The sequence below is a fragment of the Kogia breviceps genome, chromosome 18 (genome assembly GCF_026419965.1).
Source record: "Kogia breviceps isolate mKogBre1 chromosome 18, mKogBre1 haplotype 1, whole genome shotgun sequence".
Taxonomy (NCBI): Eukaryota; Metazoa; Chordata; class Mammalia; order Artiodactyla; family Physeteridae; genus Kogia; species Kogia breviceps.
In genome coordinates this window covers 44,212,805-44,236,192 of record NC_081327.1, presented here as the reverse complement: position 1 = coordinate 44,236,192, position 23,388 = coordinate 44,212,805, and the positions used below count along the sequence as shown (strand labels likewise).

The window sequence follows — 23,388 nt, the reverse complement described above, 5'->3', positions numbered from 1 at the left end:
AAGGAAAGGGGCTCAGATGCAGACTGGTGTAGACAGGAATGTAAGATCACATGAGACTACTTCCCATATGAATCTGCCTGTAAGTATGAAAGTCAAACTGAGAAACGTAAAAGAGTTTACAAATAAACCTGTTTCGAGCTATTTAAAAACTGCTCTCTCAATGTACCTACAATAAAAACACCTAAAGGTTGTGGGATGACTACACCATCATGAGCAAGTCAAAGAAGCCTCAAAGGGAGAATAATGAGGATCCCAAGGAAAACTGAAATGCCTCTGAGATCAACAAAGATTATCTAACAACCCTTCCCTTCTGTCTCCACATTCAATTTAAATTTCAAACACAACTTCTGAAATAGAAGATGTTTACAGTCATTCTTACAATGTCAGCAGAAAAATTACTGCTGAGGTGAATGTGAAAATAACAAGTTTAAATATTAGAAAAATCTTTCTCTTTTTCAAACTGAAGGTTTTTAAATCTTCCCATTTAATCATTCTATAAATAAATATTTTAGCAGTAAAAGAAAATGTTCTAAGAATCAGGTATCACTGAAATGTTTATCATCCTTACTGAATCATGCTTCAGGCAAACAGTAAGCATTACACAAACTATCCAAATTTTTTTTCTTAAGGTGAACTAATGAGAAGGACACTCAGGCATTAATATTACTTCATATTTTTAAAGGCCAAGTTTTAAGATAGTCACACCAAAAGTCATTGATGACTGGTGAGTACAATTTGTTGCTTTTTGTGACAGCTGTTAAAACTTACCTAATAACTAAATAGCGAAAAGAAAAACTAAAATTAAAGGGACAAATACTAAATTAATTCTTTTTTAATATTTCCTGTTGGTACAGTGATTTTGCTCTAAGAATGAGCTGCTGTTTTTTTTTGAAGGTGACAAATTTGAGGGGAAAATACAAGATTATATACTGGAAATGGCCTCTGAAATACATACTCCAGTGAAGGATTAACTCTGACCACACTTCACACTTACAGTGGCCAGCAAATAAGAGCTCAGACTGTACCACGTGTCATCATTAAAAGTGTTATCAAGGTTTTCAAATGTTGAAAAAGAAAATGATTGGAGGGGAATACAATGGGATGTGGGTAAATGTGAGGAGAGGGCATCCACTTTTGAGCAGCAATCACTAAAACCACAACTCAACACTTACATGAGTTATAGAACAGAAAAAAAATAGTTAACTAATTAAATGTATCCACCCCTTAGGCAACAACCTCAACTTCCATCTGGTACTACTGCTCCTCACTTAAAGCTACTTGAAACTGCCACCGGAAACACTGCTAACCCACAAATCTGGCTTTAAATCCACCATAAACAGTCCACCACCAAGGTAACAGAAAACTTTTGCTTTTACCCCAAACTCTGTGAGCAAAAGTCAAAAGACAAATGACAAACTTGGAAAAAATATTTGCAACTCATTTCACAGACACGAAATCCTATACAACAGGATTCTACAAACTTATTTTTAAAAAGACCAACAACGAATATAAAAAGTCAAAGAATCTGAACAGACGGTTCAAACTAAGAAATAATTCAAACATACAAAATGAAGTTCAATCTCCTCATAAAACAAATGCAAACCCATCTAGGAAAATTTACTAAAAAATCATTGACCTGTACACCTGAAAAGGGTGTGTTATATGATATGCAAAATATGATTCAATTATGTTATTAAAAAAGAAAAAGAAATGCAAATCAAAACCATATTGAGATACTACTTTTTAATCTATTATATTAGCAAAGCTAAAAAACTGTCACAACAGTGCAAGGACATTAGTAATGGCAGTATAAACTGGCAAAGGATGTAGTAAGAAAGATTTGGTCTATCTAAATTACAAACACACATACCCTTTGACTCAACAAATCCACTTTTAGGAACTTACAATGCATTTATATTCACACATGAGCAAAATAATGGATATTATTCCATTGTAGTGTTACTTTAAACAGTAAGATTGGAAATAAATGTCCATTAATAAGACATCAGTTAAATAAATTGATTCACACATATAACAGAATACTATGCTGTATTTACTACCATGAGCTGTCAATAAAGTGGGAAAAAAATAAGTACAAGGAAGCTCTTTATATAGTGGTACGGGTTAATCTTCAAGACAGATTAATAAGTGGACAGTGCATACAGTATATTACAATATATTTTTGGAAGAGGCAAAAATATATATGTCCATTGCCTGGAGATGTATAAAATGCTTCTGGAAGTATAGTCAAGAAATGAATACCACAAGTTGCCTATAAGGAGGGAAACTAAGTGATTGGAAGAGGGTAGAAAGCAGAGTTTTCATCGTATATCCTTTTGTATCCTTTAAATTTTGCATCGATGAACTGTCATTATTTATTTCAAAGATAAATAATATTGGGCTGGGAGAGAAAAAACTGCAGGATAAAGAGAACTTACATCTAACTTGTAGTTAGAAAAGTTAATACAATAATATTATAATTAAAAAGGAAAAAAACAACTGAAATCATTTGTTCCCCCTCCAAAGTTAAACAACATATATTTCAAAAAATAGCAAAAAAGCATTTGTGCTTTGGAATCATTTCATGAAAAAGCCTTTGAAAAATTTAAGAAAATCATATGAAAATATAACTCAGTAAATGGAAACAATCAACCTTTTAAAGATAACTTAAATTCATAATAAGCAATTACTGTGCTATTCTATCACACCTGTGATGCCGTAGGAACGTGTAAAGAAGTATGCTCCCTTCTTATCTCTATTCCCCACAAGGGCTGTGCTCTTTTCTGCTGACAGTTATTTTGTATTCTTCACCTACTATCAATTTCTTCCTTAACAATGCTCCTAATATACTGATGCTTGCTTATCCACAGCAACCTTCTCCCTCTCCCCCCACGTACATCCCGAAGTGTTGACTGTGATAACTCTTTGCTACTCACTGATTTTTTAATATTTATTTTCCAAGTGTTTTGAGACACTGTGGTTTTCCTTTAATTTAGAAAGCTCCTGCTGTGTCCAGACCAATGTGCTAGTCATTCTCACTGATACACAGTTAGAAGGACACATAAAAGAAAACCTGCATTTGAATATTTATCATAAAATATGATAGATATATACCGTGACAGTCATGCACAAACTACTGTGAAAACAAAGTAGGAAAGCCACCCAATTCAGGTTAGAAACTAAGAAAACATCTGAGAAAGGTTTCTCTTTACATAACACTCAGTGGAACAGAAAGAAACCAGTTAGGAGCTTTGCCTCTCTTATCCTGGTTCTAGCTAAGAGACCTAAGTGAATTATTTCAACAATCTGGGCCTAGTTTCCTTATCACTAAGGTAACTGAGCCACATCATGGAAGACAGCGCCCTAACAGTTGTCCTACACTCCATGTCTTCCAAGGCAAATAGTCCCTAATTCTCTCCAGCTGATCCTTGAATTTTTCTCAGAATATTTTCTCAGCAGAAGCATTCTAGAGAGCCATGAGCAACAAGCCTTAAGGGACTGAAGTTACCAGCCTCCTTTAGAACAAACACAGTGCCTTAAAAATCAGTAATCAAAATCACCTGGGAGGGTTCTAAGATTTTTATATATATATACAGGTCACCTCCAGGATATTCTGATGGAGTAGATTTGAGAGAAAGCCTAACAACTTAATTTTTACATACTTTTCCTAGATGACTCAATGCTCCAATTGTCCTTGCATTTCAAAGCAATTTTTAAAAGGAGAACTTTACCAAGTTTTTGGCCTTGTTACATCTTTCTGAAGCAAGTACAAATATTGTCTTTTATCAGCATTTAATCTGGTTGCCCTTTAGAAAAAGCTGCACTCGTTTTGTTAGCTTTTAGAACAATTTCCCAAAAGGTCAAATGCACATATACATTTGCTTTTAATTTAACACTGAGCTTTATGATGTGAACAATCATCTTGATGAAAAGATGCAATTAAAATATTGTAAACATTAACGGATCTGCAACTGATTGGTTAGGTCTTAGTTACTTGTATTTCATTTTAATACTCAGAAATAACTTTCTAGTTTATACACACACACACACACACACACACACACACACACTTACTTTTGAAGAAAAGATTATAACTGCTTTATCACTATGTAGCTTGGCAACATAAAATCTATATGGACCAGAGCCTGTTTTTGCATTCTTCTGGCATTAACATTCCCATTGTATCTCATTTTTTTTTTCTCTTGAGAAAATTTATTATGAAATATTTTACTCAAAAACTTGACCCACCAACGAGCTTTATCAAATCTTAACATTTTACCCTATTTATTTTAATAAATTTAATATTACAAATTCAACTGAATCCCTCTGGATATTCTGCCTCAATCTGTTCCCTCTCTCTATCCCAGGCGTAACCAAAACTCAAAACTGCTGTTGATCATTGTCATGTCATATGTCCTTAGCTAGACATGTAGACAATTGTTTTCGAATGTTTTAAACTTTACACAAAGTATCATATTGTATTCCTGCTCTTTTCACTCAACATCTTTTGAGCATTACTCATATCCAGACAAGAAGCTCCAATTCAGTCATATTCATTGCTATAGAGTATCTCATGTATGAATATACTACAACTTACCTATTCTTTTTTTAATATAAGTTTATTTATTCTATTTATTTAATTTTTGGCTGTGTTGGGTCTTCGTTGCTGCACACAGGCTTTCTCTAGTTGTGGCGAGCAGGGGCTACTCTTCGTTGCAGTGCACATACTTCTCACTGCCGTGGCTTCTCTTGTTGCGGAGCACAGACTCTAGGCACGTGGGCTTCAGTAGTTGTGCCTCACGGGCTCTAGAGCGCAGGCTCAGTAGTTATGGCACACAGGCTTAGCTGCTCCGTGGCATGTGGTATCTTCCCGGAGCAGGGCTCAAACCCATGTCCCCTGCATTGGCAGGCAGATTCTTAACCACTGTGCCACGAGGGAAGCCCAACTTACCTATTCTTTTTGTGGAGATACAGATTGTCCCCTATGCTTTCCTAACAGAAACGAAACTACAATGAACACTTATAAAACGTCTCTTTTTAAACAGACAAGGAGGCTTGATCAGATTCAGGTTTATCAGTTTTTCTTTTGTTTTGATTTAGCAAATATAATTCACAGGTGGTGGTATGAACTTTCATCAGGAGGCATATAATTATTTCTGGTGGTTGTCTCTCCTGTGACATTAGTAGCACCGATGATCATCAGGGGTTGCAAAATGGTAATATCCTAATTCTTCCATTCCTTCTTCATTAGCTGGATTATTCCCCTAAGGAGCAATTTCTCTATATATACCATTGGATCACCAATAGTTCCTTCAGAAGGAACTTAGCAATAATTCCTTTACAAGGAACTACTGGTAAGGAAAGGCAGGATAAATGTTTGTTTCTTTCCTTTTATTTATCAGTTTTCAAAATAATGAGTCAGTTCCCTAGTATCCTCCAAAGATGACCAATGAAGTTTTCAAAACACTTTTTAATTATTATGAACTCATTGATATAAACTTACTTGGTATGTTTCAACTACAATTATTACTTTTATTAAAAGCTCAAACTTTCTCATTTTGAGGCATGACAGCCTCCTCTTGTGGCTACCATATCCTTTAAAAATGACCTCTGTAGTTTTTCTTGATTTCTGGTACAGTACAACAGTCCAAGTTTATTTTGTACATTTCCTGCCCCGGATTTGGGATCAGCCATCTTTCTAATGGGCCTGACCCTTTTAGAATAAAAGGGTATTTGGAGACCACAATCTGAGCGTAAGTGTGCTCAAGGCAAGGATGCCTACTATCACCTCTTCTTTTCAATACTGTTCTACATGTACAGTATAGTAAGGAAATAAAATGTTTAAGGATGGAAAAGGAAGGGAACTGCCATCATTTGCAGACAGTATTGTTGACCATATGGAAACAACAAGAGTCCACAGGGACTCTTAGAACTAAGTAATGTTGTTAGGCAGATAAATAGACAAAAATCAATTATATTTCTATATACCTACAACATAATTATTAAAAAATTTAAAGAATGCTATTTACAACAGGAACAAGAGCTCCAAGGAACCTAGCAACAAGTTTCACCAAAGATGTGTAAGACCTTATGGAGAATACTGTAAAACTTTAGAGAACCTAAGGAAGTGAAATGCTATACTATACTATATTGATGGAGAGGAAAGACTATTGCAGACAGGTAATTGGGTACAGCAGGCCAGGATGGAACTGCGGAGAAACAGAACGCATGCCCAGCCTGGAGAAGGTCCCCAGCCTACTACTACCATGTGAAAATGTGGATCCAGTGTTGCCAAATCCTCTGACTTTCTCAGAGAAACTAGAAATCCAGATTTCCATGAGAAGTTCTTTGATTTTTACACGTAGGCAGCAAACTCAAAACAATTTTAAGTACTGTGCAGGACAAACAAAATACATCTGTGAAGAATTTGGGTCCTGAGCCACCATTTTCTACTCCTGTAATCTACCCACTTCTTCAGATATTCAGCTTTATTTCTGGGTTGTGTTTAAGCCAGACACGTGAAAGGTTACACACCCTACAGGAAATCTATCATTGCTTTTGTTGTAAAAATGCTGAGGATATTGTCTCTTACATTACTAGAAGAGCCCTAAATAAAAGACCCACAAAAGAACATCCCTTTCAGAATTCAGTGCTTTTCCTAAATTTTCTTTGCTGTCCCTTAGGAAATGGTAAAATTGGTAATGTCTGACAGTTTTTTAAGAACAAAACATAAATGTTTAACATTTATTAATTTAATTAACCTTTAGAATAACCCTATAAAGTAGTATTACGAATATCCCCATTTTACATATGAGGAAACAGGAAAGGTTAATAAGGTTCTTGCTCAAAACCAGACAGCAAAGTAACAAAGCCAATTCACATTGAGGCAGTCTGGTTCCCGCAGCTGTGCTCTTAAATTCTAGTAATAACAACCACATAACTGAATCTTTTTTTTCTTGCCTGAGCTGCCTCCCCAACAGCAACTACACAGGCCTTGTGTTCTGAATTCTTCCTTCTCCTAACTCTTACCTTCTACTACTCTTTTTCCCTTTTAAATAGATGCTGGTAACATATGCCATCTCAAATCCTTTTTACTGCAAGGCAGGGCTAAAATAATTAATTAACTTAATGCAAAAAGCTATTTATAGATTTAAACTAAACACAAAGAATGAATAGGTTTTAGAGTTATACAAGTTTGAGTCACTTAAGTCACTTAAACTCTAAATTTCAGTTTCCTCATCTGTACTATGAGGATACTACCTACCTCATGGGTTTTACTGTAAAATTTAAATAAGACTTTTAAAATATGGTTACTAGAAATTTTTAAATTATACATCTGGCTCATTTATTTAATTTCTGTTGTACAGTATCATGTTAGATACTGCAGTAAAAAAGAAAAAGAAACAGGTGAAATTAGCTTTAATAATATATTTTATTCAGCCCAATATATCTAAAATATCATTTCAAAATATAATCAGCATATAAATTATTAGTTAGCTATTTTACATCTTTCTTTTGTACTAAGGCTTCTAAACACAGTATGTATTTTACACTTACAGCACATCTTAATTTGTACACTACATATCCATCAGAAATATGTGAACTGTATTTAGATTTCATAAAACTTACAAATGATAAAGTAGATTCACATACCCAAGTTTTAAAACATATTTAAAAGTCTTCCAATAACTGAATCAAGTACCCACCCAAAATTTATTTTCCTTTAATATTCACCTCAGTTGAACTAGCCACATTTCCAAAGACCAGTGGCTACACAGCTAGTGGCTATCATAATGAACAGTGCACATCTAACAAATAAAATGCAATTAAAGGCTGACTGTTTTTACACATAATTAAATGAAAATGACACTGTGATTCATACATGCAGGAGAGAGAATCTCGATAGGAACCTTTTTATGGGTACATTATAAAGGCAATTCCAATGGGTAGGGTACCAAATCACTGATATGGATAGGGCCGTGACTTATTCAAACAGAGGGAATGTTTGAATTCCCTTATTCCCTTATTCAAACAGAATGAGGGCCTTAAAATTATGATTCCTATTCCCACTCAGAAAAATCTTTATTTTTTTGTATCAAAATTTTAGTACTTTGAGTATGAACACTCTCCACCTAAGACTTAAATGTTTTATCTAATTAAGTTCCAAAACACCAAGACAGACCTGAAAAGCAGTTTTATTTAAACATGTTATAAAAATAAATCTTAGAGATATATATAGAGAAAACTCCTTTACAAAATGAAATATCACCAAAGTATATCCTATGATTTTAAATTCAAGCATTTGTCTTTAAAGTACACCCTTTGGAGTATATAAATCTACTGTTTCCATGATGTTAACAGTAGTACTCTCTGAGTGGAAGGATTAGGAGTCTTCCCTTCACTTGACTAACTTAATGAGTCTACTTAAAATCAACCAAAAAGAATATATGAACATCTATTTGCTTTATACTAATTACGTCACATACTACATGGATAACCACACCTAGATCCACTTCTGATATAGTAAAAGCATACGACGTTTATTTATAGAAGACAGCTGTTGTTTTTGACTGCCTAGTATCTGGTCCTTTCCTCTGATATTAACACCTCAATTTTCCTTTGGGGAATTAATGCTCTCCCACTCTCAAACATGTATTTCTAGAGAGGCTGATCTCATTTCCTGCCCCAAAATGAGCATAAAAGAAACCCAAGTCAGCCTGGTAAGATTCAATCCCATTACTTTTTTGTTTTAACCTAAGGGTGAGGGAATCTCCTTCCACTGAAGTTAATGAGCTGAACAGAAGATAAACTGATGACCATCTTTCCTGATAAATATATCAAAACATTAACAATATTATCTTTGAATAATGCAAATATGGGTAGTATTTTTTTCTACTTGTACTTAAAACTGCACATTGTTTCTTTTAATTTTGCAGTCTTTTCCATAAAAAACTACTTAGCATGTAATTAAATTCTTAAGTGAAATAAAATTTAATAGCATTCTTAAGAATTAAAAAACAACCCACTATACCCTTCTCTGTGACTCAATCTCCCTTACCACATACAAACGTGGGAAGAAGAAAGCACTTATCACCAAGAATATCATGCCAGGACTGGCTGTATGTGTTTTTATGTGGGAGCAAATCAAGAGGGAGACCTGCACAGTGGTATAGCTATCAAGGAATGATGTAATTAGGACAAAATCCTTAAATGCTATTACATGGAAACCACCTAATTTCTTTTACTTAAAAACATCTGTCAGGAGTGCTCCTCATAATATCACTGCACTGAGGAAATAACTGAGAAAACATTTAGCAAACTTTTCTTAAATGTATACTCATTATAGTCCACGCCCTCTGACAGAACAATCACAACCTACTGGTTAATCCCAGTCAATCTTTAAACTCACTGCCACCATCAAAACATACCCTAATCCACATAATGAGAGATTTCCAAAGGAAAGGAATTGATGGCAATATCATGCCTTCCCAGATCTGCAGCTCTCTCTCTCAATTCTACCCTCAGTCCACAATAATCAGACTACAAGGACATCAAAAATAGCTTGTCCTCCCCAACAGGAAAGACTGACAATCCCTGACCTATTGACATTAAAATAAGAGTACCCTTGCTAGATGTGGTCTCAGCCCAGCCTACCTGTCCAAAGTGAGCAGGGTAGCCCAGCATGTGCATATATAGTAATTTTGCCACATTCCGACACCGGTATGTATTGTCTTCTTCTCTAAAAGATGACCGAATTGCAGCACATTCTTTCTGGATCATTTCTCGTTCTTCGGCTTGGGTTCGAGCTGTCCGGATGGTCCGGATCAGCTCCCGCAATCTGATGGGGGCTGGCATCCTCTGGATATGGGAAGACATTAAATAAAGACGTTCACATTTTTTACTACCAAAACCATTCACACAACTTCCCACACATATTTCTGATTTTTAAGAATTTAAGACTTGCTGAGTCCAGTAATACAAAGTTCCAGCAAAGCTATTACATACAAACCCCTCAATTCATTAAACCTCTGGAAAGAACACAAATAAAAATGTTAAGTATTAACTAAAGCAAAATAAGACATAAAATACACCAATGATGTAAAGCCTATCACTAATATCAAAATATCTTAGGAACTAACTCAACCCAAATCTTTAGGCAATCCTTAAATTAAGGAAAGGCCTATGCCTAACCTTTAAGAAGACAGATATTTTCTGCCCAACTGTTGTTAAACTCAACAAAGCTCAACAAAGTATCAGATAAATACTGAATATGATCATAATCAAAGCTCAATTCAACAAAATGAAAGATTAGGAGAAAAGACCAAATATCAGATTTAAAAACACCTTTTCAAGAAGCATAATCATCTCAGTATCCTAGGTACTCTTTGAAAATGTGATGAGGAAAAAAATAATAAACTGAACTCAGCATACAAAACTGTCAACTGAAGAAAACGCACAACCTAAGAGCTGAGAACTATGTTTTATTCAGGGCATTACTGATGCCCAGGATACAGCATCTCAGATAGCTCTTCCAAAGCAGTAAGGCAGGAGCCAGGATATATAGGAGGTTTTGCTGTGGAAAAAAAACATGTAGCTGAACATCAAAAGATGACTGCTAATCACAAAAATAGATGTCTCAAGGTAATGATTTTAGTGCTTTTCTACATATGGGAAGATGCAAGAGTCTGGGCTGACTGAAATCATTCCTTTGATATGCATCTTAACTACTAGGGCCCATATCCTGTTTTTCTCCATCCAGAATTCCCCTCAAGGTGCACCACGGGGGACAGCTGCAGTGGCTTATGGCTTCACAGCTACAACATCCTTTGCTTACTGAAATGGCAGGTGACAATTTTTTGTCCAGAAGACTACTGGTGTCATATTCTCATGAATATTTTTAAAAGTAAAAATAATAATAATAACAGAGGACCTATAATAGACAAAACAATTACAAAAAAAAAAAACCCACAGGTGGAGAATTTGCACTACCTAATTTCAAGAAATACTACAAAACTACAGTAATCTGAACACTGTGGAACTTAATTTAAGGACAGGCAGAGAATAATGGAGCAAAACGGAAAGTTTAGGAATAGACCTACACAAATATGTTCAACTGATTTTCAACAAAGGGGCCAAGGTTATTCAATAGGAGGAAGGATAGTCTTTCAACAAATGGTGCTGGCACAACTGGATATCTACAGGAGAAGAAAAAAATTAACCCTGGACCCTAACCTTACACAATATACAAAAATTAATTCAAAATGGGACACAGAAGGAAATCTTTGGAAATGTGAGTTAAGCAATCATTTCATACACAAGCAAAAAATACAAAAGAAAAAATTAATAAATCAGATTTTATAAAAATTTTAAACTTTTACCCTTCAAAAGATGTCATTATAAAAATAAGGCAAGCCACAGAAAGAGAAATAATACAATTCCTATCCTACAAAGGACTTGTATTTAGAATATATAGTTCTACAACTCAAAAGTAAAACAATCTTACTTAAAAATGGGGAAAAAGAGCTGGGAGTCTGCGTGGCAGAACCCAGGGCATGCAGATCCAAAAGGACCAGGTTCAGGTTCTTCTCCACAACCATGGTGGCTTCCGTGACGTCTGGGTTTTACCCCACTCATCTTTGGAACAGCTTCTGCACATCCTGGAAGAGGGCACAGCCTCTGAGCTGGTTTGGCATCTTCAACAGATGCTCAGTGCCCTTGTGCTTCTCCTCTGCCAACTCGAGGAAGAAGTGGCCAGGCCCTCCAAAGCCACATCATCACAGCTGAAACAGACGCCCAGGGAGAGGTCACAGAATTTTCCCCCGAGAAAGGTGCCCTCCCTGCACCAGGAAGAGTATAACGTTCTTATCACCAGAGATTGGGAGATGTGCAAATGGACCTGTACAAAAAAACCTACTGGGGCTTCCCTGGTGGCGCAGTGGTTGAGACTCTGCCTGCTGATGCAGGGGACACCGGTTCACGCCCCGGTCCGGGAGGATCCCACATGCCGCGGAGCAACTGGGCCCGTGAGCCACAATTACTGAGCCTGCGCATCCGGAGCCTGTGCTCCGCAAAAAGAGAGGCCGGCGACAGTGAGAGGCCCGCGCACCGCGATGAAGAGTGGCCCCCGCTCGCCTCAACTAGAGAAAGCCCTCGCACAGAAACGAAGACCCAACACAGCCAAAATAAATTAATTAATTAATAAACTCCTAAAAAAAAATGGGGAAAAGATTTGAATAGACACTTCTCAAAAGAAGGTATATGAATGGCTGTAAGCACATGAAAAGATGCTAACGTCATCAGTCAGCAGGGAAATGCAAATTAAAACTATAAAGAGATATCACTCCACACCATTAGAAAGGCTAAAATTGTAGGCAAAAATATAGAACAAATGAACTTTCACAGACTGCTCATGGGAATGTAAAATGGATCAAATACTTTGGAAAACAGTTTGGCAACTTCATATAAAGTTAAATATACACTTGGCATATGATTCAGCAAATCCACTCCGTATTTATCCAAGAGAAATGAAAATATATATTCTCACCAAGACATGTACACAAATGTTCAAAGAAGCTTCATTTACAATTGCCAAAAGCTGGAAACAACCCAAATGTCCATAAACAGATGAATCATAATCAGTATACCCCTATAAAAGAATACTTCTCAGAATAAAACAGAACCAATACACAACATACAAGAGTCTCAAAAACATTCTGCTGAGCAAAAGAAACAAGAACAAGAGAGTGCATATTGTATGATTTCACTTATATGAAACTCTAAGAAAGACAAGTCTCATCTACAGTGATGGCAAATAGATCAATGATTACCTGAGAGGATAAAGATAGGGACTGGACTGGGATGCAAGGAAACCTTCTGGGGTGATAGAAATGGATATCTGCACTTCTTGAAATTCACCAAACTGTATACTTAAAACAGTTGCATTTTATTTTATACATATTATACCTCAAAGTTAAGAAAAATGATAGAATTAGATAACCATTACAATCGCCTTCAGTACATATTAGCTGTGGAATCCTAAACCAATGATTTTCAATGTTGTTCTAATCTAATATACCAGGAGGATGTCCCACTCCAATCAGTTCACTATGGTATCAATCCTTAAGGTAGGGACAGTACATTAGGAATTTAGAAAAGTTCCCTAGGTATTGATATGCTCTGGTATATTGGCCCTCTTAAGATTATGTGTCCTAAACTATGCAAAACTACCTGTAAAAGGCTGTTTTGTTACTTTTTTTTAAATATAAATTTATTTTATTTATTTTTGGCTGTGTTGGGTCTTTGTTGCTGTGTGCGGGCTTTCTCTAGTTGGGGTGAGCAGAGGCCACTCTTCGTTGCGGTGTGCGGGCTTCTCATTGCGGTGGCTTTTCTTGTTGCAGAGCATGGGCTCTAGACACGTGGCCTACAGTAGTTGTGGCTCGCACACTCTGGAGTGCAGAGCTCAGTAGTTGTGGCACACGGGCTTAGTTGCTCCGTGGTATGTGGGATCTTCCCGGACCAGGGCTCGAACCCGTGTCCCTTACACTGGCAGGCAGATTCTTAACCACTGCACCACCAGGGAAGCCTCTGTTTTGTTACTTTTTAACAGAATTATTCAAGGGTCTAACGTTTGTAGTTTACAAAGCACTTTTACATTTATTATCTTCATCATCTCATTTGTCCCTTTTTGTCCCAGAAAATCATTATCCCCACTTTGCCTTTGAGGAAACTTGGTCTTAGAGCAACTATTCAACTTGCTTAAGGTCACAAAGGCAGTAGCTGACAGAGCTAGCACCTGAACCTGGTATTAAAACTCCAAGAGTTCTTCCCAATACTTCAAAAATAAACATTATATTGGACTTCCCCAGTAGTCCAGTGGTTAAGACTCCACACTTCCAATGCAGGGGGATATAAGATCCCACGTACCGTGCGGTGCAGCCAAAAAAAAATTTTTTTTAAATAAATAAACATTATATATACATGAAATTACATGACTGCTAAGATTTGTTTTAAAATACTCCCAGGGGAGGAACTTCCCTGGTGGTCCAGTGGTTAAGAATCCGCCTTCCAATGCAGGGGACATGCATTCAATCCTGGTCGGGGAACTAAGTCCGTGTGCCACAACTAGAGAGAAGCCCGCACGCAAAGAAAGATCCCGCATGCCGCGATGAAGATCCCGAGTGCCGCAACTAAGACTCAATGCAGCAATAAATAAATAAATAAATATTTTTTAAAAAAACAGAAATACTCCCGGGGGAAAAAAGATTGAGGAAGGAAAATAGGAGAGAAAAATATGCAACAAAATGGGCAAAATATTGATCACTGATGAAGGTATATGATAAATACATGATGGTACATTATATTATTCTCTATTTTCATGTGTATTAGAAGTTGTTCATAACCAAAAGCTTTTTAAAAGTCAAAAAGCCTCGACAAACAAGGCATTTCAATCCTTAAAATTTTCCATAAATAATAAAAAATATTAATAGAGATCTAAATAAAGAATTACTTTTCACAATAACCATAAATACCACGGACTTCAGGATAAAACAAAATTTAAGGGTAAGCAAAACCAACATACTCTATATTCTTTCAACATAGTGAAATATAAGTAAGAAAAGCATAAAGCTACTACAGCTCTCAGAGATCAAGAACTAAATATAAAATCCGTTTTTGACTGTCTAAAGCCCAGTCACTGTACTTTCTTTCCTTTTTTTTTTTTTGTTTTTTTATCTTTTGGCCATTCTGTGCAGATGTGGGAGTTTATTCCCTGACCAGGGATCGAACCCATGCCCCCTGCACTGGAAGCACGTAGTTTTAACCACTGGACTGACAGGGAAGTCCCTGTACTTTCAAAGAGAATATTATGTATTATCAACTCTAACTTGGTGTGTGGGGAACAAGAGAAATCTAAAAATCAATCAAGATCAATGGTAATACTCTGCTAAGAAATACTCTAGGAAGACCTCAATGATTCTACAGAACAAACAAAGACTATCAGAAAAAGCCTAAATCTAGTCCCAAAATGTGTAGTCCAATGGGAAAAAAATCACAAAAGTTTAAGCCAGCTCAGAGAAAAACAAGTTACCTGGAGCAATTTCTCAGCTATCAGCCTCAGAATCACAGAAATATAGTTTATTCCACTAGCTTTTTTTTTTTTTTTTTTTTTGGCCGCACCATGCGGCATGTGGTATCTTAGTTCCCCGGCCAGGGATCAAACCTGCGGGCCTTGCACTGGAAGCACAGAACCTTAATCACTGGACCACCAGGGAAGTCTCAAAGCCACTACCTTTTTATGGAAGAAACTGAGTATGCAGGATGTTAACTACCTCGTACAAGGTCAAAGAATTAGTTGCTAGCCCGACTCATGTCTCATGATCCCCCCATTCAGCACTCTTCCTCTAATAACCAGGCTGCCTCTAGTTTACAGAAAAGCAGTAATTTTTTTTTCCCTTGGACTATGACAACTTACTACTACTTGACTTCTTTATATATCACAGGAAAATATTCTAATAGGTGTCAACTTAAAAAATGCACAGAGAAAAAAAAAAAAAATGCACAGAGGGCTTCCTTGGTGGTGCAGTGGTTGAGAGTCCATCTGCCGATGCAGGGGACGCAGGTTCGTGCCCCGGTCCGGGAGGATCCCACGTGCCGCGGAGCGGCTGAGCCCATGAGCCATGGCCGCTGAGCCTGCGTGTCCGCAGCCTGTGCTCCGCAACGGGAGAGGTCACAACAGTGAGAGGCCCGTGTACCGAAAAAAATGCACATAGAAGTTGAGAATTATGTTTTATTCGGGGCATTACTGGAGACTATAGCCAGGGACAGAGCCTCTCAGACAGCTCTGAGGGACTGCTCCAAAGAGGTAATGGAGAAGCCAGGACACATATGAGTTTTTGTGGGAAACAAAACAAAAAGAAACATGTAGTCAAACATCAAAAGATGTTAATCACAAAAGACACACATCTTAAGTTAATGATTTTAGTGCTTTTCTATGTATGGGAAAATGCAAGAGTCTAGGTTTACTGAAATCATTCCTTTGATATGCATCTTAACTACTGAGGGCCGGTATCCTGCTTTTCTCCATCCTGAATTCCCTTCTGGGTGCACCAGTGGGGGGCTGCAGGGGCAGCAGTGGCTGATGGCTTGATGGTAGGCAACACTCTTTGTTTACTGAAATGGCAGGCAACATTTTTTTTTTTTGTCCACATAGGCATGAATGAAAAACAGAAGTTTATTTACATAGTACAGAATTTAGTATATTTCAGAATATATTCTAAGATCAAAACTAAACAAAAAGTTCTGGTTCCAGTGAAGACGGGTATAAACAACACTCCATGGAGACTCCTGCCTCTCTCTCCTCTGAATGCAACTAAAATCCTCGACAAAATGCATGCCACAGCTACCTGAGGACTCTGAAAAATAAATGACAGCAAGCAGACTGGAGAAAGAGAGCAGAATTCGAAGTTCCCTCAAACTGGCAAGAAGCTATCATTTTCCTCCAGTATTGCCCAGCCTGTACCCAAGGGCAGCCCAAAACCCAGAAGTGCTCACTGGGTACAGAGAAGGAACTCTAAGAAAAACTCTTTCTGGTCCAAGGAGAAGGGAAAGAAAGATAAAGGACAATGGAGGAAAAGGCTCAATTTTGTTTAGTTTTGTCCTTCGCTCCACCCGTGCCCCTAGGCAATACTGCAACGGTGCTGGCTGTGGCAGAAAAGCAATGGCAGTAACAGCCAGGCAGGCACCTAGAAACGCGGAAAGGGAGACTCTTCTCTTCTGACCAGAGGATCTGTGATCCTAAGAGCATAGCGTAAATCACTCCCTATCCTCCCAATGCTCGATAAAGGGTGAATTCGCCAAGAAAATACAACAATCCTAATTGCAAACGTATTCGACAGTAGTGCTAAAACATATATGAGGCAAAAATTGACGGACATGAAAGGAAAAATAAACCACCACTCAATTACAGTTAGAGACTTCAACATGTATCAGCAAAGGTGCAAAAGACGTGAACGCCATTGTCAACTAACTGGATCTAACAAATATCTATAGAACACCCCAACCAACAACAGAATATACATTCTTCTCAATTACAGAACATTCACCAAGACAGACCATGTTTTGGGCCATTAAAAAATAAAAATGTCCAGCGGTTAAGAGTCGGTGCTTTCACTGCCGTGGCCGGGGTTCAATCCCTAGTTGTGGAACTGAGATTCTGCAAGCCATGCAGCCAAAAAAAAAAAAAGTTAATAAATTTAAACGAATGGAAATTATACAAAATATGGTCTCTGACCATAAGGGAATTAAACTAGAAATCAGTAAAAGAAAGCTAACTGTGAAACTCTCTGTGTACTTGGAAATTAAACAATACATTCCGAAATAATCCATGGGTAAAAGAGGAAATATCAAGGGAAATTCGTAAATACAGTGAACAAAAACATAAACACACATCAAAATCTGAGTTATACACTAAAGCAGTGCTTAGTGGGAAACATACGGCATTAAATGCTTGTATAAGAACAGAAGAAACATGTCAATAATCTGACAATCTAAGGTTCTACTTTAAGAAACTAGAGGGAATTCCCTGGCAGTCCAGTGGTTAGGACTCCAAGCTTTCACTGCTGAGGGTACGGGTTCAATCCGGGTCATTCGTGGTCAACCCTGGTTGGGGAACTAAGATACTGTGAGCTGTGTGGCGCAGCAAAAAAAAAAAAAAAAAAAAAAAAAAAAAAAAAAAAAAACTAGAAAAATAGCAAAATAAACCCAAAAGAACTAGAAAAACAACAATAATTTTTTTAAAAAACACAAATCAATTAAATTAAAAACAAAAAATATATCAAGTCAATGAAACCAAAACCTGGTTCTTTGAAAAGACCAATAAAATTGATGAACCTCTGGCCAGACGATATAAGAGAAACAATACAAATTACCAGTTATTAGGAATGAAAGAGGGGATAGCACCACAAACATTAAAAGGATAATTAGGGGGGGCTTCCCTGGTGGCGCAGTGGTTGAGAATCCGCCTGCCGATGCAGGAGATACGGGTTCGTGCCCTGGTCCGGGAAGATCCCACATGCCGTGGAGCAACTAAGCCCGTGAGCCATGGCCGCTAGGCCTGCGCGTCCGGAGCCTTTGCTCCAAAACGGGAAAGGCCACAACAGTGAGAAGCCCGCATACCGCAAAAAAAAAAAAAAAAAAAAAAAAGGATAATTAGGTAATAGTATGAACAACTCAATGCACATCACACCTGGACATCCATATGCCAAAAAAAAAATGAACCTTGACCTAAATTTCACACCTATTAACTCAAAATGGATCATAGATCTAAATGTAAAACATAGAACTATAAAACTTTTCGAAGAAAATATAGGCGAAAACCTTCATGACCTGGGGTTAGGCAGAATTCTTAGACATTATACCAAAGGCACAACCCATAAAAGAAAAAAATGATAAAACTGTACTTTTTTTTCATAAAAAGTACAAACTTTTGTGCTATGAGAAACACTACTAAGAAAATGAAAAGACAAGTTACAGAGACTGGGATATTTGCAAATCACATATCAACAAAGGGCATGTATGTATTCAGAACATATAAAGAACTCTTAAAAACACAACAGTTAAAACAAACCAAACCAATTTTTTAAAACAGGCAAAAGATTAAAATGGATACTTTACCAAAAAGGTATAAGGATAATAAATAAGCATATTTAAAAGATGCTCAACTACATTAGGCATTAGAGAAATACAAATTAAAACCACAGTAAGATACTTCTACACACCTATTAGAATGGCTAAAACACCAAGTGCTGGGGAGGATGCAGAGCAAATGGAACTCTCATACACCGCTGGGGGGGATGCAAAATGGTACTGCGAATCTGGAAAACAGTTTGACAGTTTCTTATGAACTTAAAACATACGCTTACCATATGACCCAGCAATCCCACAACTTGGAATTTATCATAGAAAAATGAAAACTTTTGTTCACACAAAAACATATACATGAATGTTTATAGCAGCTCTGTTCATAACTGTCAAAAACTGGAAATAAAAGGCAGTAAATCCATAAAAATGGAACACTATGTAGCAATTTAAAAGGGAACAAACGATTGCTACATGGCATTACACAGCTCTAAGGTATTATGCCTAATGAAAGAAAACTGTCTTAGAAAAGGTTACATATTGAATGATTCCATTTCTATGGAATTCTCAAGAAGACAAAACTATAATGATGGAGAACAGATCAATGGTTGCCAGAGGTTAAGGTTGGGGAGACTAAAAAGGGACAGCCTGTGGAAGTTTTTCTGAGATGACAGAACTGTATGCTAATTCTGGTGGTTATTACATAAATCTATACATGTGTTGAAGTTCACAGGACTGTACACTCCAAAAAAGGTCGATTTTGCTATATGTTAACTTAAAAATTAGAGTTTTTAAAAAGTAAACAAAAAAGCCTTCAATTAAACAATTTAGACCTAGTTGACCAGGTACAGTAATATACACTTGGGATATTAAGTAGGCTAGTGAGAAAGTTACTCATTGTTCCAACCTGCTTTAAGACACATTTAACCACTAGTAAAACAAAACTGTTCAGCTTATAAAAGATAATAGCAAACCCTTACTTAAGGGATGGCTGAAGGCAGGTCTCACCTGAAAGATGAAGTCATGTTCTTTGCCAGTAAAGTAGGGATGGGTGACAGGGAACTAAAAGGGGCTCTACTGAGCTAACCCCCATGAAGGTGTCAAGCTGTCTAGAAAGGAGTTCCTGAGTGGCATGTTGAAACGTAGTGCTTTCCAAACACAGCCAGGTCAGAAAAGATGCCTGTTAGGCTATATCCCTTTTGGACTTCTAAACAGGTGAACTGAGACTAAAAGAGAGGATAATGCTTTAATTACGTGGAGAGGGACAATGACAAATCTTGGAGAACTTGTATTTCTCTTTATTTCTACCTTAGGGCTTCCCCGTTGGCGCAGTAGTTAAGAATCCGCCTGCCAATTCAGAGTACACGGGGTTCGAGCCCTGGTTCGGGAAGATCCCACACGCTGCGGAGCAACTAAGCCCGTACGCCACAACTACTGAGCCTGTGCTCTAGAGCTCGCGAGCCACAACTACTGAGCCCACATGCCACAACTACTGAAGCCTGCACGCCTAGAGCCCATGCTCCACAACAAGAGAAGCCATCATAATGAGAAGCCCGCACACCACAACTAAGAGGAGCTCCCACTCCCCGCAACTAGAGAAAGCCCGCGTGCAGCAACAAAGACACAACAGAGCCAAAAATAAATAAACAAAATTATATTTCTACCTTAGATATGTAAGGAAATCTATTCTAAGATTCCAGCCATTTCAAATCCTGCAAAAGAGAAAATCAAAAAGCTTGCGTCTGGGCTTCCCTGGTGGCACAGTGGTTGAGAGTCTGCTTGCCAATGCAGGGAACACAGGTTCGAGCCCTGGTCTGGGAAGATCCCAAATGCCGCGGAGCAACTAGGCCCGTGAGCCACAACTACCAAGCCTACGCGTCTGGAGCTTGTGCTCCACAAAAGAGGCCGTGACAGTGAGAGGTCCGCGCACCGCGATGAAGAGTGGTCCCCTCCCGCCGCAACTAGAGAAAGCCCACGGACAGAAACGAAGATCCAACATAGCCAAAATTAAATAAATAAAAAAATAAAATTAAAAAAAAAAAAAAAAAGCTTGCGTCTATGTTTTGGCCAAAGCACTGAAAGGAGGGAGGCACACCACAGGAACTACACATTGGAAGTAGTAGCAACTGAAGTCAAAGAATTACAAATGGAAGGAAAAATCACTGGGCTACAGAATTGGGCCTAGTAAGCTAGCCTCTCCTCTGGCCTCCCCAAGTCTTCTTCATTAATAAACCTTAGAGATTATAGTTTTACATTCTGAATGAAGATTTTGAATGACAAAGTTCTTAAATCTTTCAAATACATACTCTTAACATGTTAAATATCTCTCACAGTTTCTACAAAGAACATATTTAAAAGAAATGTTAGCACCAAAACAATAAAAGAAAGATCCTAATAATCAACCACCATTGTTGGCCAAGCTACCTAGGGCAAAGCCGCCTGACTTCTCCAAGCCTCTGTTCCATCAACTAAAAAATAAGGGTATCGAATCAGCTTTAAAAATCTGTGAGGGGGCTTCCCTGACGGCGCAGTGGTTGAGAGTCCGCCCGCCGATGCAGGGGACACGGGTTTGTGCCCCAGTCCGGGAGGATCCCACATGCCGCAGAGCGGCTGGGCCCATGGGACATGACCACTGAGCCTGCGCATCCGGAGCCTGTGCTCCGCAACGGTATAGGCCACAACAGTGAGAGGCCCACGTACTGCAAAAATAATAATAATAATATAAATAAATAAATAAATAAAAATCTGTGAGGGACGACTTCCCTGGTGGCGCAGTGGTTAAGAATCTGCCTGCCGACGCAGGGGACATGGGTCAGAGCCCTGGTCCGGGAAGATCCCACATGCTGCAGAGCAACTAAGCCCGTGTGCCACAACTACTGAGCCTGTGCTCTGGAGCCCAGAAGCCACAGCTATTGAGCCCACATGCTGCAACTACTGAAGCTGCCTAGAGCCCGTGCTCCGCAACAAGAGAAGCCACCACAATGAGAAGCCCGCACACCGCAAAGAACAGTAGCCTCATTCGTCACAACTAGAGAAAGCATGCATGCAGCAATGAAGACCCAATGCAGCCAAAAATAAATTTTTTTAAAAAAGAGCTGTTGGAGAAAATTCACAACTCTTTCAAAAAAAAAAAATCTATGAGAACAAATATTTGATGATCACATTACATATCATCCTATTCCAGTCTGTCAATTTTTAAAGTATCATTATTTATAAATCAAAGGTACTTCCTTCATTTGACTGCTTGTACAGTCAAAGCATCTGTACAAGCATCTCTGTAGAAGAAAAAAATAAACTAAACCAAACTTCAATAAGGAGCAAAATATCATATACTATACTTAACTGAAATACAGCCATTAAGTTTGAGAATCTTTAATTCAGCAAGCAGCAGGATCAAGGTCTTTAATCAGAAAATGAAAATTTTTAAAAAAAGTTTAACAGTTCAGGGCCCATTAGACTACAGTTATAAAACAGAGAATATAACATCATAAATGACATCAATATTAGCATCATTTAAATCCATTTCAAAATGGAAAGGGAGAATGTAAAAACTTTGGAATCAGAAGTTAGCTTCATGCACCTCTTCTTTTTCCTCCTTGTTCAATCCAATGAGTCACACTACCCCAGAGATGACCTAAGTAACACGTAAGGGAAACACGTTATACCAGTAAGTGCCAATCACTCATTCAACAAATATTTGCTGAGCATTTTCTATGCCAGGCATTGCAATAGGTGCTGGGGACTGGCAAGGACACAGTCTCTGTCCTTAAGATCTCAGTCTACTGAGGAAAACAGATTTTTAAATTCCAGCCATACAATAAAAAGAAAAATTGCTAATCAATGACAGAACAGAAAATTGTATTTATGATAAGCCAAATTTTGTCATGGCCAAACTAACTCAACATAATTAGAAATTTTTTCTTTTGTGAAATTTAGTGATTTCTGGATCAGCCGAACAAATCCAAAATCGCATACAGAAAGATATTTGTAGCACAGTACCAGTACACAATTACTCATCCAAAACCTTTACAGGAGAACTGAGAATTTCCTTAATTTTAGAAAGGTAATACAGTACCTACACTGTATGTCATAATTTGCCCACTATGTCTGGAGCAGCAGTTCCATTATCAAACAATATTTCTGCAGTAACACGTAAGAATATTCACACCAAATGAGAGAAATAAATATTACAAACAGCCTCATATCTGGTCAGATCAGACTTTATTACCAAAAGAGTTATGAAGAACATCTGGTTTTCAGTATTTTGGGAATTTCAGAACTGATAAGAGATCGTGCACCCTTATCCTTATCCAATGACCCTATCATTGTTTAAAATGATGACCCTGGAGTAAAATTACCTGGGTTTGATTCCCAGCTCCACCACTTATTAGCTGTGTGTCCTTGTGTAAGTGGCTTAACCTCTCAGAGTTGTGTCCTCATCTGCAAAATGGGGTGGTGGGGTGATGTGAAGTACCTACCTCAATAGATTGTTACAAGAATTAAATTAGAATACATGTAAAATTCTTAGCAAAGTGCCTGGCACCCAGTAATCACTAAACAAATGTTGGCTATATGAACAAATTATTCTTGCACAAAATAATTTTGAGCAAAAACAAGTTGAAGAAAGATACACAGTAACAATACTTATAAAGGTTTAAAACACATGAAAGCACCTATTCTTTAGAGATACTACAAAAATGCAGTAAGAGTATATGTATAACTGAATCACCTTGCTGTATACCTGAAACACTGTAA

At 37.6% G+C, this 23,388-nt stretch overlaps 1 protein-coding gene across 3 annotated transcripts in view; it reads right to left on the bottom strand.

Annotated features, from left to right (window-relative positions):
• The window catches only part of AP1G1 (adaptor related protein complex 1 subunit gamma 1), a 79,162-nt gene that overhangs the window by 41,029 nt on the left and 14,745 nt on the right, over window positions 1–23,388 (bottom strand). The window contains exons 2-3 of one of the 3 annotated variants that reach the window (XM_067020187.1): window positions 18,774–18,869; window positions 9,655–9,858 (exon numbers count right to left, since the gene is read on the bottom strand). In XM_067020187.1, coding sequence (XP_066876288.1) covers window positions 9,655–9,855 — 201 coding nt within the window. In that variant the 5' untranslated portion in view covers window positions 9,856–9,858; window positions 18,774–18,869. Of the gene's footprint in view, window positions 1–9,654; window positions 9,859–11,503; window positions 11,584–18,773; window positions 18,870–23,388 lie in introns of those variants that run through there. The other 2 variants (XM_067020188.1, XM_059043929.2) reach the window with 2 other exon arrangements.